Source organism: Cryptotermes secundus, unplaced genomic scaffold, assembly GCF_002891405.2.
Source record: "Cryptotermes secundus unplaced genomic scaffold, Csec_1.0 scaffold1406, whole genome shotgun sequence".
In the NCBI taxonomy this organism is placed as follows: domain Eukaryota; kingdom Metazoa; phylum Arthropoda; class Insecta; order Blattodea; family Kalotermitidae; genus Cryptotermes; species Cryptotermes secundus.
The window spans coordinates 57,533-76,974 of NW_019721015.1; the positions used below are offsets into that span (position 1 = coordinate 57,533).

The window sequence follows — 19,442 nt, forward strand, 5'->3', positions numbered from 1 at the left end:
TTAGACCGTTCGGCTACCGTGACCGGCAAACAAGGTATTACTCGTATTATTATTATTATTATTATTATTATGGCTCTCCTTTGTTGGGCCTTGGCCGCTTTTTCAGTTTCTTGATCCTACATACAGTCAGAAGGACTCTTTGGACAGGGAATCAGCCTGTCACACCAGTAAACAAGATATGCTTACAAAATTTATGTTATGACCGATGGTCAGTCGGCCAGTGTCTTGGAATAAAGCACGCATCTGGGGCTTAGGACCAGATCTTTATTAATGCCAGACTGTTGCAGGTTTGCTGATGTGGGGAAATCTGACAAGAGGACAAGTCTATCGTTTGCCAAGCCACAGCAGTGATAAGTCTGTTGTCAGTATGAACAATTTATATTCTACATGTTATTAAATGTATGTATATACAATATATGCCGGTCACGGTAGCCAAGCGGTCTAAGGCATGCACTGTCTTCGCTCGCTCGGAAACCGAGATCGTGGGTTCGAATCCCACTCAGGGCATGGATGTTTGTGTGCGTTTTTCTGTGTTTGTCTACAGGTAGAGGCCTTGCGACGAGCTGATCACTTGCCCAAGGAGTCCTACCATATGTGTAAGATCTAGTAAACCGAAGTGAAACGGAGAGTTTCATGGAGGTAGGCCTAGGCTCAAATTGGGGCTGTAGCGCCACAGGGGAGGGGGAAAAAGAAGAAGAAAAATATATATATATATATACAGAGAGACTGTCAGTCCAGGCTCAGTACAGCAGATCGTGCTACTGCTACAACAGCAGTCTGTCACTTGAATGGTTGTATGCTTGACCGCCACCTCTTATTTCCTGTGTTGGGGTTCTCCTTGTTCAGTGTTGCGAATATTTGCATTTTCATTATTTTGTATGACTTCTGCTTGTTATTTACATAATTTTGTTATATAATCATATATATATATATGGAAGCTCGAAATCCGTGTGCAAATCGCGAACCGGTGTGCCCCTTGGAAAATTTCCAGTGGTGCGGAAAACTTTGTTTTGCAGGCGCTGCAATTTCAGTAGATAGTTGTCTGCCGCAAACTCCCACGTGGGAGTTATATAAGTATAGTGCTATTGCTATTCACACTCTGCAATTCACCACAGCACACACTTAAGTCTTCTCGGCCTACAGTGTCTTAATCAGTTTTCTGGTAACAGTTTCCGAAGGCAGATGATCCCCTTCCTTTGGGTTACCAAATTGTCCCAGTGCCTCAGCTACCAGCTTCTGGCAGCAACAGCTTACAAGCATTGAACCGCAGCAGTCCTCTAACTAACTCACCCACTCACCAACCAACTCAACCAGTGTTTCTAACAATATATTTTAATGCTTCACGTATTCATAGATTATAATTTTCTTGGAATAAACATTCTTTGCAGACTGTCACATCTTTCCCTTTTTATGTAGCCTGATTCTGACAAAGTAATAAATTAGAAAATATTTAATACACCAAGTTCAGTGTCATCACTGAAGTGTTTATCTTCTCTGAGCACTTGTAATGTTTAAAATCTGCCCTACAGGTGATATTTGCAAAGAACTTGGGGTCTTCTTCATTGCAAAGGGGTTTTTCCTTTTGGCTGTCAGCACTGCCATGAAGGCATATGGAGGATTTGCAATAAAGCTTCACACGTTCTTAATTTTGATGTCTGATGGAGGTGAGTGGCCAGTTTCATGCTCTGGCACTGTCAGGAATCAAACTGCAATTCTTCAGTCATCCAGCATGCAGCCTAGTCACTATACTGACCAAGCTATCACATACTAAATGTTAATGGTTCTACCTGGTGGCATTACTAAGTAACGGAATTTTCCTTGATCCTCAGTGCCATAGGATGTCCAGAAAGTCACTCTGGGGTTCTTCGAAGCTGTATTTTCTTAACCATTACACACATTAAAAAAACAATTTATTGAAATAAGTCAAACTCAAAATGCTAATGTCAGTAAATTCCCATGTGTGTTCCTTTCATGACACAACAGATATCTAGCTGAAAACTGATTTAATTCAATCTCTGGTTACTGTTACTAATAGTTCCAGTGATCTACAGTTTGGGTTGACTACCTGCCAGTATGCCCACACGTCACTTTGGACATAACTCCGTAATAAAACGTTATGGAGCACCAGAATTGGTGATTTCAGAGGCCAAGTGATGAGACTTTCATCTCCCTGTCCACTGCACAGGCCTGATTACTTGGCTTCCAAGATCATAAAATCTGATGCCACATGACTCTCTCTCATAGAGTTATGTCAAAATGCTGCCTGTGGGTGTAGTGGCAGATGGCCAACTTAGATGGGTTGAAACAGCAGATGAATGCAGCAGTGATAACAGTAACTACAGAGATGGATAAAATCAATTATAAGCTATATGTCATGCTGAGAAAGAACTGCACATGGAAATTTACTGACAGGAACTTTTTTAATTTAACTTCATTTCTGTGAATTGTTTGTTCAATATGTATAATGGCTAAAAAAGAGACAGCCTCCTAAAATTCTAGAGTAACTTCCCAGTCATCCTGTAAGAATCCGTTTTTATTTTCTAAATTTCCCATTTGTATGATCTGAGGTTTTCACAGTGGTGTACTTTCAGTGTAAGAAGGGATAGCTGGTTCAGGTATCATGGGACTGTCTGGTGTTGCACTCATATGGAGTACTCAATACATAAAGTTATCATCATTTATTACAACCAAGAAAGTCAATATCTAATATTTGATGGACCCAGAAGTTGAACACCAGTGAAACCTAAATTCAGGGCAGGTAACTTCCCAACTAATAAGACACAGGTACAGAAACAAATACAGCTACCAAGAAACTACCATGTGGCAGAAGTGGATGGAATGTCTAGCAATAGTGGAAAGACAAAAATGTTTTTAACCCATTAACATATTACTTATACTATTTGAAATATGAGAATACAATAAATTAAAATATTTCAAAACTAATGCATTTATAAGTATTACAAAACTACCATACAGGTTACTACATCTGATGTTCTGTAACTAAACTATTTCAGCTTTCATTTGATGATATATCAGTCCTCAAAATGGCTAACACAACCGAAGAGAATGTTTAAGAGCCATCAAAATATGCCAATGGGTTAGAGTATTCCATATACACATCAAAATTATTAAAAAAAAAAAGTTAAGTACATTGCTAACTGCTTCTGATGCTTATGAAATAACAACTACAAATTAAATATGTGCTGGTAAGCAAATTATTCTAAAATATGAGTATTTCATTATACCAGCCAATTTCAAATGTACTCATAATACATTACTACCAACTGCAGAATCAGAATAGCAGGATGCACATGTGTATGCATGAGAGAGTGGTGAATGCAGATTGGATACTTTCAGAGCACTGAAAAGTAAGTAGGTAGTAAACCAACAACTGAAGAGTGATAAGTAACTTCAAACCAGTAAGTAAAATACTAACATGGAATGAAGTCTCCTTGGATCATAAGCTATGTCACGACGGAATTAGTATCCAAAGTCTCAGAGACTTGCTCTTGTACTGACTGACATGGCTGAATGCTGTATATATCCAAACAATATGTGCAACAAGCAGCTGCATCACTTATCGATCCTTCATAATGGACATGTAGACAGTCTCCAGAACATTGGGTACTAACCTGATCTGCGTATGGCTTATCACCCAAAATGACTTCAATGAATATGGTTGCCATGACAGCTTCAAATCATATAAAATCTTATGTCAAAAGATTGACAATGTGACATAGAATTAAAATGAATACCTATCGGCCAACTATTTGATGTTCAAAGAATCCATATTTTCATATTTCATTTCCACAAGAAACATGGTTTGTTATCCACACATCACTATGACTGCAGTGGGGCTGCCTCTATGAGCCTCACCCATCTGAAAGGCCATCTATCACAATGTCTGTTCCAGCCTCCTTTATGGCTGCAGAAGGCATGGTAATATATTACACGTGCAAGATCTGGCTGTTCTCACAGCAGCAACTATAAAGATTACAGTTTTCTGGAATATGATGCCATGCATTTTGATAGAACATTATGAACATTTTGGAGAAATCTGTTTCCTCCATGTTTAGGATAGAAGCGTGGAAGGTCCCCTGAAGATGGAGGCAGCAGTCCCCTCCTGAAACACTGGTGATGTATCAGACTACAGCAAGTCACATCCCAGAAGACAGTAATATTCAAATTACATATTTGTAGGTCTGCATGTAATTCATTAAGATTCTCATTTCATTATTTTGTTAACGGATAACAATGGATTGTGTTAATCTCAACTCAACCAACTGCAGCACTTCAACATATACTTGGTTACAATTCCAGTACATCTTTATGCATTCTGTAGTGACATAACAGTGTTTAGAAACAGTGCCATACATATTGCATTATAACTGTATTACAACACCATGCACACCCTGCATTCTGTAGTTGTCACTGAATACTGCAGCACTTAATACTGTTGTCCTTACCAATTCTCGTGTTATGCCAGTCACTGGAAGCTCTCCTAAAACTGCATTAATAAATTAATACAACACATAATACACTGATGACGCAAATAACACTTGTCCTCCTTCTCCTCATCTTCCACTGATGTCCAAATTTCACAAAATACACTATTTACATCTCACAAAATATACACAACATGGCAGCACATATGGCTGTCTGGTTCCCATGGAACAAACACACTCCACCATAACATTCATCAAATATGTGTGCAAAGGGAAGGAACGAATCCAGAAAAACCAAATAACAGCAGCAGAGAACAGGTCCTACCAGCCACAGTACAGGGAACAGAGCTAAAAGGAAAAGGTAATGTAAATGAGAGCTCACCATACAAGGACCCTTGCTCCAGTCGATGGTTTCTTCTTTCTCATTTACAGACATATAAACTGTAACACCTGCTGGCTACTGGCTGTGGTCTCATGAAAACTGGGGATGGACAGGAAACTAAACCAACAGGAATTGTACAGGAACCTCCAGATGCAGGACAGGGCAGCTTATATCAGACATCCAGACTTGGACTGAATGTCTGGCCATTGTGTCTTGCAGCTGGGCTGATTTCTGGGCTCGAAGACTCGCTGTTCAGATGCAGTTGGAGATCAGACGTTTCATCATGTTCACTCTCAGTGTCAATGGACGCTGAACGTGATGCAGATGCACGCACTGTGGTGCTGCCACCTACCCATCTTTCCTTCCAAGTTTCTAGCCTCATGATCTGAAACAAGCACAGACTGTGTCACTTCATCACCATCCTTACACTGGGGTGCACTACACATGCATCAGACAAGCATCTACTGTGATGTGATGTCTTCAGGGTCCTAATAACTTCTACTGTAAATGGTTACATAAACATGCATAAGGCTCGCTTTCCTTCTGACAAGAGCGCATAACATGAGTATCACAACAGTTCAAATAAAATGATATTTTTGTATCATACAGGCCAATCAGAGCTGTTGCTTTATTCAACATTCTAAATGAGATGTTTATTATTCAATAATTAATTTATTTACTTCTGGCTTACTTCACAATGCTGTCAGCAGTTCAAGCCATACAGCGTCAAACGATACGACGATTAATAAATAATGAATTGGGAAGGAGGCGAAAGGAAGAATTAGTGGCATAATTTTGAGGTACTGTCCTGCCACTTGCTGGAGGGACACAAAGAGCTCACAAATATGAAACAGGAGTGGTAAACACTTGATCACAATGTTCAGCATATAGTTTTAAAAATGTCTCACTGGATAAAAAGAAAGTGTGAAATATAAACATACAATTCAAGACAATTTTCATTAGCCCTTTCACTGGTTACTATAACCAGAACGTTTCTTACAACACATGGGTCAATAGAAGCTTTAATTTTATGATTGAGGAAGACACAAGATGATGTACAGCAGCCTGATAAGTAATGGAAAATAATTTTTTTGTTTAGAGAAAAAAGAAGAATGTCACCATGCACCAATCTGAGAAGACATCACACTTTTCAACTGACTTGCTACCATAACAGAAACTTCAAATAATGAAATTACAAATTTTGTTTTGCAACTCAGATAAGAAATGGAACTCACTGTTATGCAAACCTAACGTGAGTCAGCAAATCTGAGAGCCAGGACAAGTCTGAGACTTGGCTTCACTCTCAGAAAGCTGGCCTTCCATGCCAGTTCAGTCATGCAATCAACAGGACACACTCAAGAGATCATGCATTCTGTGACGAACTCAACTTACACAGTGAAACAGAAAAACCTGGTAAAGTAATTACAGTACCTGTTTGCAATAAAGAGCACAGTGATCTCTCTCTTTTCACAATATATTAAGGTGCTCTCACTTTGCAGTACTAATAAGCTAACTCTACAATACATGAACATTCTTGAGCAGTTATATTACTCAGCTGATCACTAGGTTTCATGTTCTTCATGAAACCTGAAGGTTTACACAAGCCCACCACTGCCCCCATCCTCAGCCAGTTCATATCTTCCCAAACTGTCCAAGATTCATTTGAATATTATTCTACAGTCAGTACATCTCTCACAATTGGTCTCTTTCCTTTACACATGTGTGAGCATGCATACACACAGACATACACAGTACAGTCTTCAATGCAGTTCCACTGGTCACTGGTTGAATCACCACTTAGACTATGGCATATTTCAGCCACTGCGAGACACTGTCAGGTATATATGATATTCTAAGCAAATTGTTACACAGTACTATGGTGTCATATGGCTTGTGAGAGCTGTACATCTAACAATTATTATTTAACCAATTTCTGGTGCCCTTTAACTTTAATACATAAAATGTTCTTAAAGTTTTTAAAATTATGTAAAAAGTGTATGTGTGCAGTGACACTCCTCTTTATGTTCTACTTTCTGCTTACTGTGGAGATGTGTGTTTCATGGATGGTGTCCTAGTTGTGTGTGTTTTGGTCATGAATGCGTTTGTGGTCAAATAATAAACTTTTTAGATGTACAGCCCTCATGGGCTATATAACACTAGATTACAGCGTAACAATGCATATAAATCATCATATTGTCAAGTGTATGAGTGACTACAGATGGAGTTTGGATTGGTGACTGGATTTATTGACCATTAAACACTCACTACTCATAAGTACAAGTAATTACAGTGCCACTACTAATTTACATAATTCACAAATCACCACAGCACTCACTAACCCTTTTTCTAGGCTGCTGTGTCTTAACTAGCCATTCCCTGGTAATGGCTTCTAACAGTGGAGATTCTTCAGCTTCACGCACTCAGGTTCTATCTTCACAGATTCCCATACAGAACTCCCTAACAACAGACTCTATCCATTGCTTATAACATCTCAGCAAGGGCCACACAGAAACGCCCTGTCTCCAATAGTAATTCTATTGTTGTGTGTATATTCGTTGCCACAGGAATTTGTTTAGCAAGCCGTTGCACAGAAACGGTCATTGTTTACAGAGTGATTGCTTAGCAATGGGTCTTTATGCCACATTATATACCTGACAACATCTCTGTGAGGCAGAAACATATTGTTTACAAGATGGTGGTTCAACCAATGATTGGTGAAGCCATATTAGAGACTGTATTTTGTGTGTGTGTGTAAGAAGATAAAGTTATCCCTGTTCTTAACTAATTAAGCACTATTCCAAGATATATGGGGGTGGGGGGTGGATGTACAGACAGTGTGTATCAAGTGATTAAGAGCCAGGATACTGCAGTTGGTATAGCGATTGGCTATGGGCTGGTAGATCAAGGGGTCGGAGTCTGAGTCCTGGTAAGGGCAAATGGGCCAGAGTTTTCTCCTCTCCACATCATCCAGACCAGTTCTGGAGCCCACCCAGCCTCCTGTCTGATGGGTACCAGGGGCTCATTCCCTGGCAGTAAAGCAGCTGGGTCGTGAAGCTGATCACTCATCTCCAACTAGTGCCAAGGTCCAGAATACATGGATCTATATATCTACTCCCCCAATCATGTTAACATTTTCATGATGTGGGTAGTACTAAATCAGTTAAGCATAGGGACAACTTTACCTTTATCATGTGATTGAACTGGTGCAGCAGGATGCTTAAACACATCATCATTCCTTGAAATTTATCAGCAATAGTATTTTTTGCAAACTCTTTGCTTCTCTCACATATAACACCATCTCATATTTACTGATCAAATCACACTGAAAGTATCAGATGAAGAAAGCTGCTGTGCTTCTCATTATGGAGAGAGTCAGGATAGCTCAGTCAGTACAGTGACTAGGCTACAGGCTGGATGACCAGTCAATCATGATTGAATTCCTGGCAATGGCCATTGATTATTCTCTTCTTTACAGCACCCAGACTGGCACTGGGGCTTACACAGCCTCATATCCAATGGATACTGGGAGGGGGGGGGGTTTTTTACTGTGGGTGAAGCAGCTAAGGCATGAAGCTGACTGCTCACCTCCATCTAGTACTGAAGCTAAAAATATGCGAAGCCATAGCTCCACTCACCCATACATCTTCAGGACATGTTGCCTAATTAAGCACATGGGGCAATTTTACTTTTTTCCCTATTACCTCATTACATAATTTTTGCCATCGCTCTAATGATATTGTGACATGTAAACCCACTGCTAGGCAAAGTCCGTAAACATATTTCCACAAAGCATACACACTTAAAAATGGAAGGACATCCACTGCTAGGTAACGGACAAGTAAACATGCATTCTTGACAACGGAAGACAGTGTTTTCCGTGGGGTCCATGCTGAGGAGCTATAAAAGGGCACAGACAGGGTACAACGAAATACAGAACAGCAGTCAAAAGAATAGGATCGAGTTCTGGAGATGGCAGACAAAGGTGATTGACAAGAAATGACAAGAAAGGAATTATGCAGTGAAAAGAAGTCTTCAAGTAGGAATTGGTAGTTACAGTGAGACTGCGATAAATCTGTTGCCAGGATATGACTAGTGAAGACTGAGAATCCTAGAGAGAGAGAGAGAGAGAGAGAGAGTGTGTGTGTGTGTATGTGTATAATGGTGAACTGGAGAGAGTGTAGAATAGTGATAGTGCTGTAATTGCCTGTAGTCCCTAACTACATGAATGTATGAGGTGCAATAAATTTAATCATGCAATCCAAAACCCATCTTATAAGTCACACCCCTACCTGTGACAATATATATAACAGACAAATGTCCATCCATTTATCCTGCTATGTTTCTCCCTAATAGTGCAGTAAGGGAAAAATACTAAATACGAAGAATGTTGCTCTTGGAGAAACAACCTCGAGAAAATATTTATTATTTTTCATTATGAAAATGAGATAATGGTGTATCACAGAAAAAAAGATAGTAGATAACAAAAAACATTCACTTGGTCAGATATCTTTGGAAAAATAACTGGCATTATTTTTTTAATAAAGATGCACAGGGTGCCCAAAAATCTAATAAGACACACACTATCAAATGTTCCTCACATTATTAAAAATCTTCATTGCAAGTAACTGAAGATTACTTAACAACAATATATTTGTTATTGGTTCAGTATCTTAATATAAACTGTCAGAATTTTTCAAAGTTACTTACAAAGTTTTGTGGCAACAATATCTCTTTGAAATTTAAATGGGCTTTTTTGTTAGTTACTTCACATTCCTTTGGTTCAAATATTTCACTTGTACTTTGTTCTCAAACACTTCCAATCTATGATCTGCCTTTCTCACATAATTTTATGTAAATGCATAAGGTACAATTTTTTTTTGATTAAATGAAAAGTTACCATCCAGCTTGCCTGCATAGGTATATAGGGAGCCAGAAAGTCAGTCAGTGTACCAACTTACCAATGACAACAATATTAAAAAACAATACTTCAAAGAGAACATGAAGAAAAATGGTCATAAGGAAGGAAATATTTGTCCTGTTACCATCTCCTTATTGCATTTAAACTTATTCTGACATTCAACAGTATGTACTGACACAACAGGATGGTGTAATATTGAGTTCGTCACTCGCAAGCAAGTAAGCATGTGTTGTGGCACTTACTCCAGCCACTTCCATGGCTCAACATCCGGACTTGTGGGCGTGGGAAACTAAACACAGCGCCATGTTAGTAACTTGCTGAGGCAGTACTACGCTTCAGACAGCTGAAGCCTAGTTAGCCAAGCAAACAGGACAGAGTGAAGAGTGCAGACAAAAAGGACTTCCAGTGTCAAAAACATCAGATCAGTTTATAGGGGTGTGCCATATTAATATTTACAGCACAATCAACTTTGATCTATTGTGCATCCCCATTTTCAATTAGCTGTCAATGAGTCCCACACTTTAAATTAAGTGCAGTGCTTTAAGTAATCAATACTTAGCTTCATGAGTCCCAGAGAATGAAATCTTTAAGTTAGTTAAAACCTCATAGTCACATAGGACATGGGGGACTGTTCCATCTTTCTTCGGGACACCTTTCACAGACAGGGGTCTTTACCCTAGTCCCAATTTGAAGAAGTGTCTTTTCAAGTGACAGTGTCCTACAAGTAATCTTGTCACTTGTCTCAGCTGGTTCTTATGTCCTATCTGTTTTTGCAGATGGTCCTGGAATGGAATGCCTTGCACAATTTTGTCTAGGTATTGTCTCCATTCAGCCAGACTACAGTGGCCTACTTTCTGAAATGCTACATGCCAGTTCAGGTCCTATAAATGGACATCCAGATCCAATCTTTCCAGGTGGTTGGCAATCTCAAACTAAACTTGCTAACACTGGAAGTCCGTGTCTGGGGTGAGGGAGTCAGACAACTCCCCATCACATGAAAGTGCATTTTTAAGTGACAAATGCTGTGTTTGATCCCACCCAAAGCTCAGTACAAACACTGTTACAAGTTTCATGATGAAGATAGGGAACTCTTTTTGTTAGAACAGCCTGCAACCTGGGTGTAACTATATGGCATGCCTCCTAATGAGGACAGAGGGGCAAGAAGATATCATGTTTCAAAATATCTTTTTATTGTACTTCATTTAGAGAACCAAAAGTGATGTATTCATTAACGGAACACATCTGCAGCCCAGTGGTAGGGAGCGACATTACCTAATGCTCTACTCCACATGAAGACAGAGACAGACCAAACTTTTATGCAACATTTATTTGTTTTTCGTACAGTGGTCAATGTCCAAGACAAATGCTCCCATTCCACATGGCGTTTTTCTATTTGGAACGCATATAATGTTTCCAAATTCATAATCTTTTCAATCTACATTTTTCTGATATTACTTTTGGACTCTCATATATTTAGGTGCAGATTTATTTTTCACATTTGATCCTCATAAGGATCACCTGCTATTGAGACATGAAGTCATGTAGTCTGATGGATTGTTACCAATATATCAGAGGAACCTGCCACCTTCAGTTGGGAAAATGGTGGCAGCAGCTTCCTCCAGAGAGTTGGTAGCATTCTATCAGACTACAGAGCATCACATCCAGGTAGCCAGTCATCCCTATCATATTAATTTTTCTAAAAAATAAAATAAGAGGAAACAAATTCTACCATCATCAATTATTAGGCACAATCATATCCATCTCATCCTTGTCATTCGCATATTCTAATTCTACCATTATTATCATCACTGTAGTTGGCAAAGGCGCTATGCTACAAGCCAGAAAGTGGCAGGTTTAATTCCTGATGAGGACATTGGCTTTTTCAATTGACTTAATCCTTCCAGCTGCACTATGGCCCTGAGGTCGACTCAGCCTCTAACAGAAACAAGTACCAGGAATCTTCCTGGGAGTAAAGGGTAGCCTGCGTGCAAGGCTGACATCCTCACTGCCATCTGTGAGCCAACTGTCTAGAACAGGCATAATCAATGCATTGATTGCGATTGACCGGTCGATCGCAGGACAATTTTTTGTTGATCTCATAGGCCTATAGGGAAATTATATGCGAAAAGCATGTAAATTCACTTGTAATATAATATGATTATATTCAGATTTTGAAGGGAAAATACGTATTAAAGTAGTCTGTACTTTCAGTGTATGTTGCTTTTACAACAAACATCATGTGTCGTGTTATTTTTACCAATATTTTTGCTTAAAGTGTGGTACGACGATAGGAGGGGTTTGTAGATCACTAGCCTAAAAAGTAGATCACAACCTGTTTGAAGTTGGACATGCCTGGTCTAGAATATGTGGGAGCCTTGACTTCTCACAACCCTATGGGCCTCCATGGCCTGCTACAGGGATAGCTTTACTTCTTTTTTCCATTATCAATACATTTTTTTTGGCTACCATTGTCACTGTTGTCCTAGCCATCAGCAGTAACAGGATGGGGCAGAATGAGAAGAAATAACACTTCTGATCAGTGAAGTTTAATGTCTTCTGAGATGTGATGCTGTGTAGTTTGGTGCATAGGTACCACCAATACACTGGCAGAACTTGCTGTCTCCATCTTCAGGAAGAAGAGATTATCCTGAAGATGGAGACAGGAAGTTCATCCAATACACTAGTTCCTATCTATTACCCTACATCAGGCATGTCCAACTTCAAACAGGCTGTGATCGACTTTTTAGTGTCAAAACTGCCAGTGATCTACCACCCCTCCTATCGTCGTACCTCACTTTAAGCAAAAATATTGGTAAAAATAACATGACACATGATGTTTGTTGTAAAAGCAACATACACAGAAAGTAAGACTACTTTAACACGTATTTTCCCCTTCAAAATCTTAATATAGTCATATTATATTACAAGTGAATTTACATGCTTTTCATCTATAATTTCCTTATAGGCCTATGAGATCAACCAAAAATCGTCTCGCGATCGACGCGTTGGACATGCCTGCCCTACATGATATCATATCCTAGAAGACAGCAGTCTTAATATTCATCATTGTGAGAACCTAAAATCTCACATTCTCTTCAGGGTTGAGTAAAATTTGGGTGTAGTCAAGCAGACACTAAGGAAATTTCAATTGTGGATTCAAAAACACGAGCTGTCAGTAATATATTGAATCTTACTGGCTGTTTAATCTAAATTGCAATCAGCCGCAGCTGTTATCAAAAAGTGTTCTGCCCACCAACATGGCAAAGCTGTTAGGTTGTAATACCTGAGATACAAAAATTCCTCTGATAATATTTACTATTATCACATTCTAAAATTTTAATATAAAGACTATTATATATGGAAATATGAAAGCATGGTTTGTTAATACCTTTCAAGAGGTGTAATCAATGGGGTGCAGTTATCTCTCTTATGAATACAGATGTTTAACAAATGTAAAATGACAACAGCAATGAAGCTCAAACTTTCATGTGGCACAAATCTGTTAAGTGACAACTGATGATGCAGTAAATTCTGAGTTGCTGAATGGAGTGCAATACACGCAAGTATTTACAACATGAGTTCTGCCCATCTGTCCATTTGGTGTAACTGTAACAACAGCTTGACTGAGTCATACAATGCTCTGATTTCATTTAACTTAAAGATGTAATAATACAAATGACTTGTGATTCATGTTATTTTGCAATGTTCAATTAATTAGTCAGATTACTTACCAAAGAAAAAGAATGATGGAGATGAAAAATGGCAAAGCTGGAAGGCATATTACAAGGCGCTACCCATATTTATCTAATCCAGATCAGTGGTTCCCAGACTGTGGTTTCAGAAATATGGGAGGGCTGCTTGCCAGAAATAAAAGCTACAGTGAAATCCCTATTTAATGGATCTCTAGGGGTATTCTTTAAACTGAAGTTTACATTTAATCGAGGTCATGCAAAATAACATTATGAAACTCTTCATCTTATAAGACTTTTTTTTTCCCCTTGGCACTACAGCCCCAGTGGGCCTAGGCCTACCTCCATGAACTTCTCCGTTCACTTCGGTGTTTCTAGATCTTACACATTCGGGAGGACTCCTTGGGTGGGTGATCAGCCCATCGCAAGGCCTCAACCTGTACACAAACACAGAAAAACGCACACACACAAACTAAACATCCATGCCCTGAGTGGGATTCGAACCCACAATCCCGGTTTCCAAGGGAGCGAAGACAGTACATGCCTTAGACCGCTCAGCTACTGTGACCAGCCTTATAAGACTTACTGTACATAATTATGACAAAATCATTTCTTTACATAAGCAGTTACAAGAAGAAACTCTTTCTGAACAAATAAACACAGTTACATTATCATTATCATCAAATTAATGTCATATGAAATAAAAACTGAAAGAACTTTAGAGGAGAATCACGCAACTGTGAAGCCTTAAGCAGCAGAGATCTGGTGGGTGTTCAGTATCTGACATCACTTGCTGAAGATTATAAATATGCAGTAACAATTTCCAGCAGACGGAAACTGCTGTTTCAACCATACTAAATCAACTTATAAATTATGGAACATTGAAAATTTCTTACATCAAATGCAGGTCATTTAATAAATCAAACTACATTAAACGGGGAAAAATGATATATTACCTATATTGGACTTTGTCTAGGGACTAGAAAACATATTCACTAAACATGGAATTTCACTGTACATAACGGAAGAATGTATGCCGATATTAATTCAAGGCAAATTAAAAAAAAAAGGTAATGTAGCTTTATTTGTCTGGTATACAGTACAATCTTGGTAATCCAATATATATGGGACCAAAGCACTGCCAGATTACTGAAAACAACGGATTACTAGAAAAAATCAGAACAAATTTCTCTATTTTTCCTGATATTGTATATTGTAGCACGTCCAACACCATATTCTTTAGCCAAATTAACAAGTTTTTCACCTTTCTCAAGTTTCTTAATCATTTCTGCTTTAGCACTTAAAGCTAAAGTCTTATGTTTACATTTGTCAGAACTGGACATCTTCAGCACACATTAAATCCACCGCTGTATGAAAAGTACTGTAGAGGAACGTATAGTACTGAAGAACTGAAACACTGTGTACTAGCTAGGATCTAAACAAATCAGTTTGTCAAGCTTGACTGAACACAATTCAGCCTATGCTGCCTGTAGAAACCTGCAAAAGGTCGCAGTTGCCTGTCTGGCGCTGATGCCAGAATACTGGACATGTTGGACTAGTGCACGGCTGGATTATCAAGACTGTACTGTATATGAAAATGCAACTCTCTGGTCTCTTCTTTCCTATATCAGACCTAACAGAAAGCATGTAGCCTGTATTCTTCTCACAACATGTGGGAGCAACGCCTGTTAAAGCAATGGACAGTATTGTAATATCAAACCTTTTCTTTCCCCTTTAGCTAATGAGTATACTTTAATGTCTTAATTTAAGTGTTATTCCAGCCTTAAAGTTTTAGCTATAATACTGTCTTACAGGAAAGGATAGCAACCATATCCTGGGCAAAAAATGGGTACTTAATCTAGTTTCTTATAAAAATGATATTTCTTAAATTATTAATTCAAGTTTCCTTTCGTTGGGAATCGAATTTGTCTATGAAACACAGTGAAATAATATACAAAGTTGTGAGAGGTTAAGCTGATGTTAAGGGTGAAAAGAAAGGGACAAATATAAATTTTAGTAGTTTCACATACCATGATTTTTCAAAAGGAAGAGAGTTCATGGAATGATTACTTTCATAACCACTGGCTAAGATAGACAGAAGAAAACCAAAAACAATTATCAAAAAACCAAACAAGCTAGCTCAAGTGGTAGTGCTTCTGACTATTACTTGGGCAGTTATCAGTTCAGATCTTGGCCAGGACACCAACAATCTTGATTGAGATTTTTCTCTATTTTTCTCAGCCTCTGTGGGCAAATGCCCAGAGCAGCAATACATTAAATTAGGCCATCATCACTTCTTCCATATCCTTTCGAACTCATTATTTGCTGCTATCCAATCATTCAATGCTATGCAGTATGAGTCACTGTCAGTAATACTGAACAAATAAAAAAAAAAAAAACTACACAAACAATTCTCAATCAGGGCAGAAGATTACTATAGGATTCTGACGATGGTGTATAACACACTGATAAGTTGGGATTTTGGACTTTATCCATCGTCCTGGTTTTTAAGATAACAAATAAAAACAGACGTTTCGGAAACTGGATCTGTTTCCATCCTCAGGTGAAGGAAAACACCTATTCAGTTGGGTCCCTTAGAAAGAGCTAGCCTCAAATCACTGAACAAACCAATGTCACAAAACATGAAGATTATAAATACCTGAGACCAGGCTAAGTCCATGAGAGCTAATAAGAAAAAATATTCATGACAAATTGTAGCAAACACTTACAAGCGTGGAACCAGGATAGATAGATCTGTAGAAATTTATGCCACGAAACTAAACTCATAACCAGGTCCATGACCCCATGGCATGGAATAGAAAGAAGAACTAGTAACAAAAACTAATAGTGTTAAACCAGCGTCAACAATGGAGTAAATCACGTCTATCTAATTTAGAATATCTAATATCTAATTTCCTTCACCTGAGGATGGAAACAGATCCAGTTTCTGAAACGTCGTGTTTTTATTTGTTATCTTAAAANCTACACAAACAATTCTCAATCAGGGCAGAAGATGCCTAACTCTGGAACGCAACCAGGTAGATTTCAACTTCATGACATACTGTATACCACCTCCATCCAATGAGCTGTTGCTACAGTTACACCTTCAGGCCAAACCCTCCCCATGCTGCCCGAGATATATACAGTTGATTAACATACAGTGTGCTACATCACAAGCAAAATGTGTGCAGCAGAATGAAGCATATGGGCCACATTTTGTAACAGACCTCCTGACAGTAACATAAGTCTCACATACCTCAGCCTTCATGTCAGCCACCTTGTCTTGCAGCTCCCGAACCTTCTCACTGTCATCCAAGTTGCTCCGAAGCTCTCCTTCAGTAACCATCTCTTCATTCTGAGGACAATGAGAGTAATTCCATGTTACAGATGCCAGCTCATTAAACAATCAATAATAGTCTTCGGAATATGCAACAATTACCTTCAGCTCCAGCAGAGAGATCCTTTGTTTTAACTCAGCCACATAATGAGAGTGTTCTGCGTCTCGGATCCTTGACATCATCAGATTCTCCTTCATCTAGAAATGAACCACAGTAAAAGGTTATTTCCTGGAGTGTCAAGATGTCTCTATGTGTATGCACCATTTTTACCCCATGTCTACCAGTAAACAGAGAGGCCAACAAGGTAGAGTATGATAAAATGGTCTTCGATTACCAGCCACATCAATTTCAAGTCTGAAGCCCAACATTTCAAAGATCTTCTCCTTATACTGATCTACCACACTGTACAAGTGATGTTCTCACAGAAGTGAATATTATGGTCTTCTTGCAGTTTGGCAGATATGTACCAGCATTTCTGAGGAACCTCTTACACTCATCTTCACCCTAAGAAATGAGGCAACAGGTTCCTCTGAAAATCACTAAACACCATATAGTGCTGAGTTTAAAAAATGTGTGGAGCTATACCTCCATTATCTAATAGGTCTTCATGACATGGGGTTTAGACAACTTTATCTGTTCCAAACAGACTGTGTGAGAACATAAACACTTGAAGATTAATGAAATTTTTATGTGAAAGCTGAAAAATAAAATAACTTCAGAGATGTAAGATTTGAGGTTTTCACAGTGGTGACTATGAAGAAAGCCATCTTCTGGGATGTGGCACCGTGTAGATCTTGTGAGAACAGACATTTAGGAGGAATGTCGATTCACACAAGATCTACACAGTGCCACATCCCAGAGGACGGTGTTCTTCAATTTCAAAGACATTTATATCATGTGTAAAAGACAACTGTGCAATGTATCCTGTAATATTTGTGTTATGCTACCATGCGACTCACTTTGGACTCAAGGTCTGTATATCGATGACTCTCTTCACGAAGTTTTGTGACATGCTCTCGTTCCCGATTCTCGGCCTTTTCTAGCTCTTCTCGGAGGTTCTTGTTCTCCTCATCTTGACGGCGCAGTTGGTTGGTGCTCACCTGGACCTGAAAGCACCATAAACTATACACGTAATATGACTGGATAACAGTAAAAACGAACTGGAAGTATGTGGAAGGAAGCGGTTGTGGCCTAATTTAAGGTTCTACTCCAGACTTTCCCAGAGGAAAACCATGACAAACTCCAATCAAGACACAAGCGTTACTGCCCATGTATTACATGCTGACTGGTTCTGTATGTTCCTTGCAGGTTATTTGGTGGCACTTCCAGTATCAAGACCATGAAGTGTCACATGGTAGGAAAACAGATGAATGATCATGAATTGGAAAGGATCTGAAGGAAAGCAGACATGGCCAAACCAAACTACTATCCCAGCATTTGCCTGAAGGGGGTGTAGAGCATTACTGCTAGACCAGCCTGTTCAGTGACTGGATCCAAGTACTGGGTTTAGACTGATTAATGGACTGACAGTTGGTACAACTGCAGTTCATTATTTGTGACCACTGGCAACACATTACCACTGCTCCACCTTTTTGCACTTCCTGCATTATTGATGTAATAGTCATATTCAGACATATGGGCTGTATCCGTGCATAGCGTGAGTGCAAGAGAAACATCCACATGCTTACAGTACCAGGCTATCATGTTAGAAGCTGCATTAAACAGGAACTGCTGGTCATTGTTGTCATCATCACTGTCATCACCATTGCCTCGTCATAATCATAATCATTATCGTCAGGGCCTGGATTTTGATGACCTAAAAATATTTTAAAAATGACTAAAGAAATCCAGAAAAATGACCTATAAAATGACTGAAAAATCCAGAAAAATTATCTAAAAGTTAAAAAACATGAAATGTATCATGTCATGGAAAATCTACTAATTGTTTTAAAATGTATTTTAATCTTTATTAACACTGTGAACTCAACCTTATTCTTTTAAGTTTGTCCTCGATTTATATTGAGACAATTAAGCAATATATGATAGCGGCCTCCGTAGTCTAGAGGTAATGTTCCCACCTCATGACCCGTGGTACGCGGGTTCAAATACCCAGCAGAGGTCGTGGAATTTTTAAGGGCGGAAAAAATCAGGGAACAAGTCCTCCGGGAGGGACGTTAAGCCGTGTGTCCTGTGTCATAACTTTACGGCACGTAAAAGAACCTCATATCTCCAAAGGAGATCACTGTGCCAAATTCCCGGACATTTCCCGCCCAACAATAGTCTCTAAGGCCTCTGATAGATGGGGGAAGCATTATAGACACCGCCAAGCAAGTGGCTGAACTCGCTTGCTCGGCGGGACTGATGGCACGCACCATTATCGGTAGGGTATAGAGACTGGTAGAATATCATAGAGGGAAGCACAATGGACCAATACTGGTCTAAGTGCATGGGGAAACCTACCCTCTCCAATAACTAACTAACTAACTAAGCAATATATATGATTGAATTTGAAGCTAAATGTTTTATTACGATTTTTCTACCGCCATAGACTTAAACTGCATTTTACGAGTTGGAGCCTTGAGAAAAATCTTCTTCGTCCACGACACGAGAGCATCTACTTGAGGAAATCTTGATCTCACTTCCTCCATCACTCTATGCAGTGCATGTGCT

General features: G+C 39.0%; 1 protein-coding gene across 9 annotated transcripts in view; it reads right to left on the reverse strand.

The window, feature by feature from the left end:
* Nucleotides 1-2,663: 2,663 nt before the first annotated feature.
* Nucleotides 2,664-19,442, reverse strand: part of LOC111875297 (ecotropic viral integration site 5 ortholog) — a 118,875-nt gene continuing 102,096 nt past the window's right edge. For 8 of the 9 annotated variants that reach the window (XM_023871415.2, XM_023871420.2, XM_023871419.2 and 5 more), the window contains 4 exons: nt 17,732-17,878; nt 16,874-16,969; nt 16,691-16,789; nt 2,664-5,212 (listed from right to left, as the gene is read on the reverse strand). In XM_023871415.2, coding sequence (XP_023727183.1) covers nt 5,000-5,212; nt 16,691-16,789; nt 16,874-16,969; nt 17,732-17,878 — 555 coding nt within the window. In that variant the 3' untranslated portion in view covers nt 2,664-4,999. Of the gene's footprint in view, nt 5,213-9,987; nt 10,035-16,690; nt 16,790-16,873; nt 16,970-17,731; nt 17,879-19,442 lie in introns of all 9 variants that reach the window. The other variant, XM_023871418.2, reaches the window with a different exon arrangement.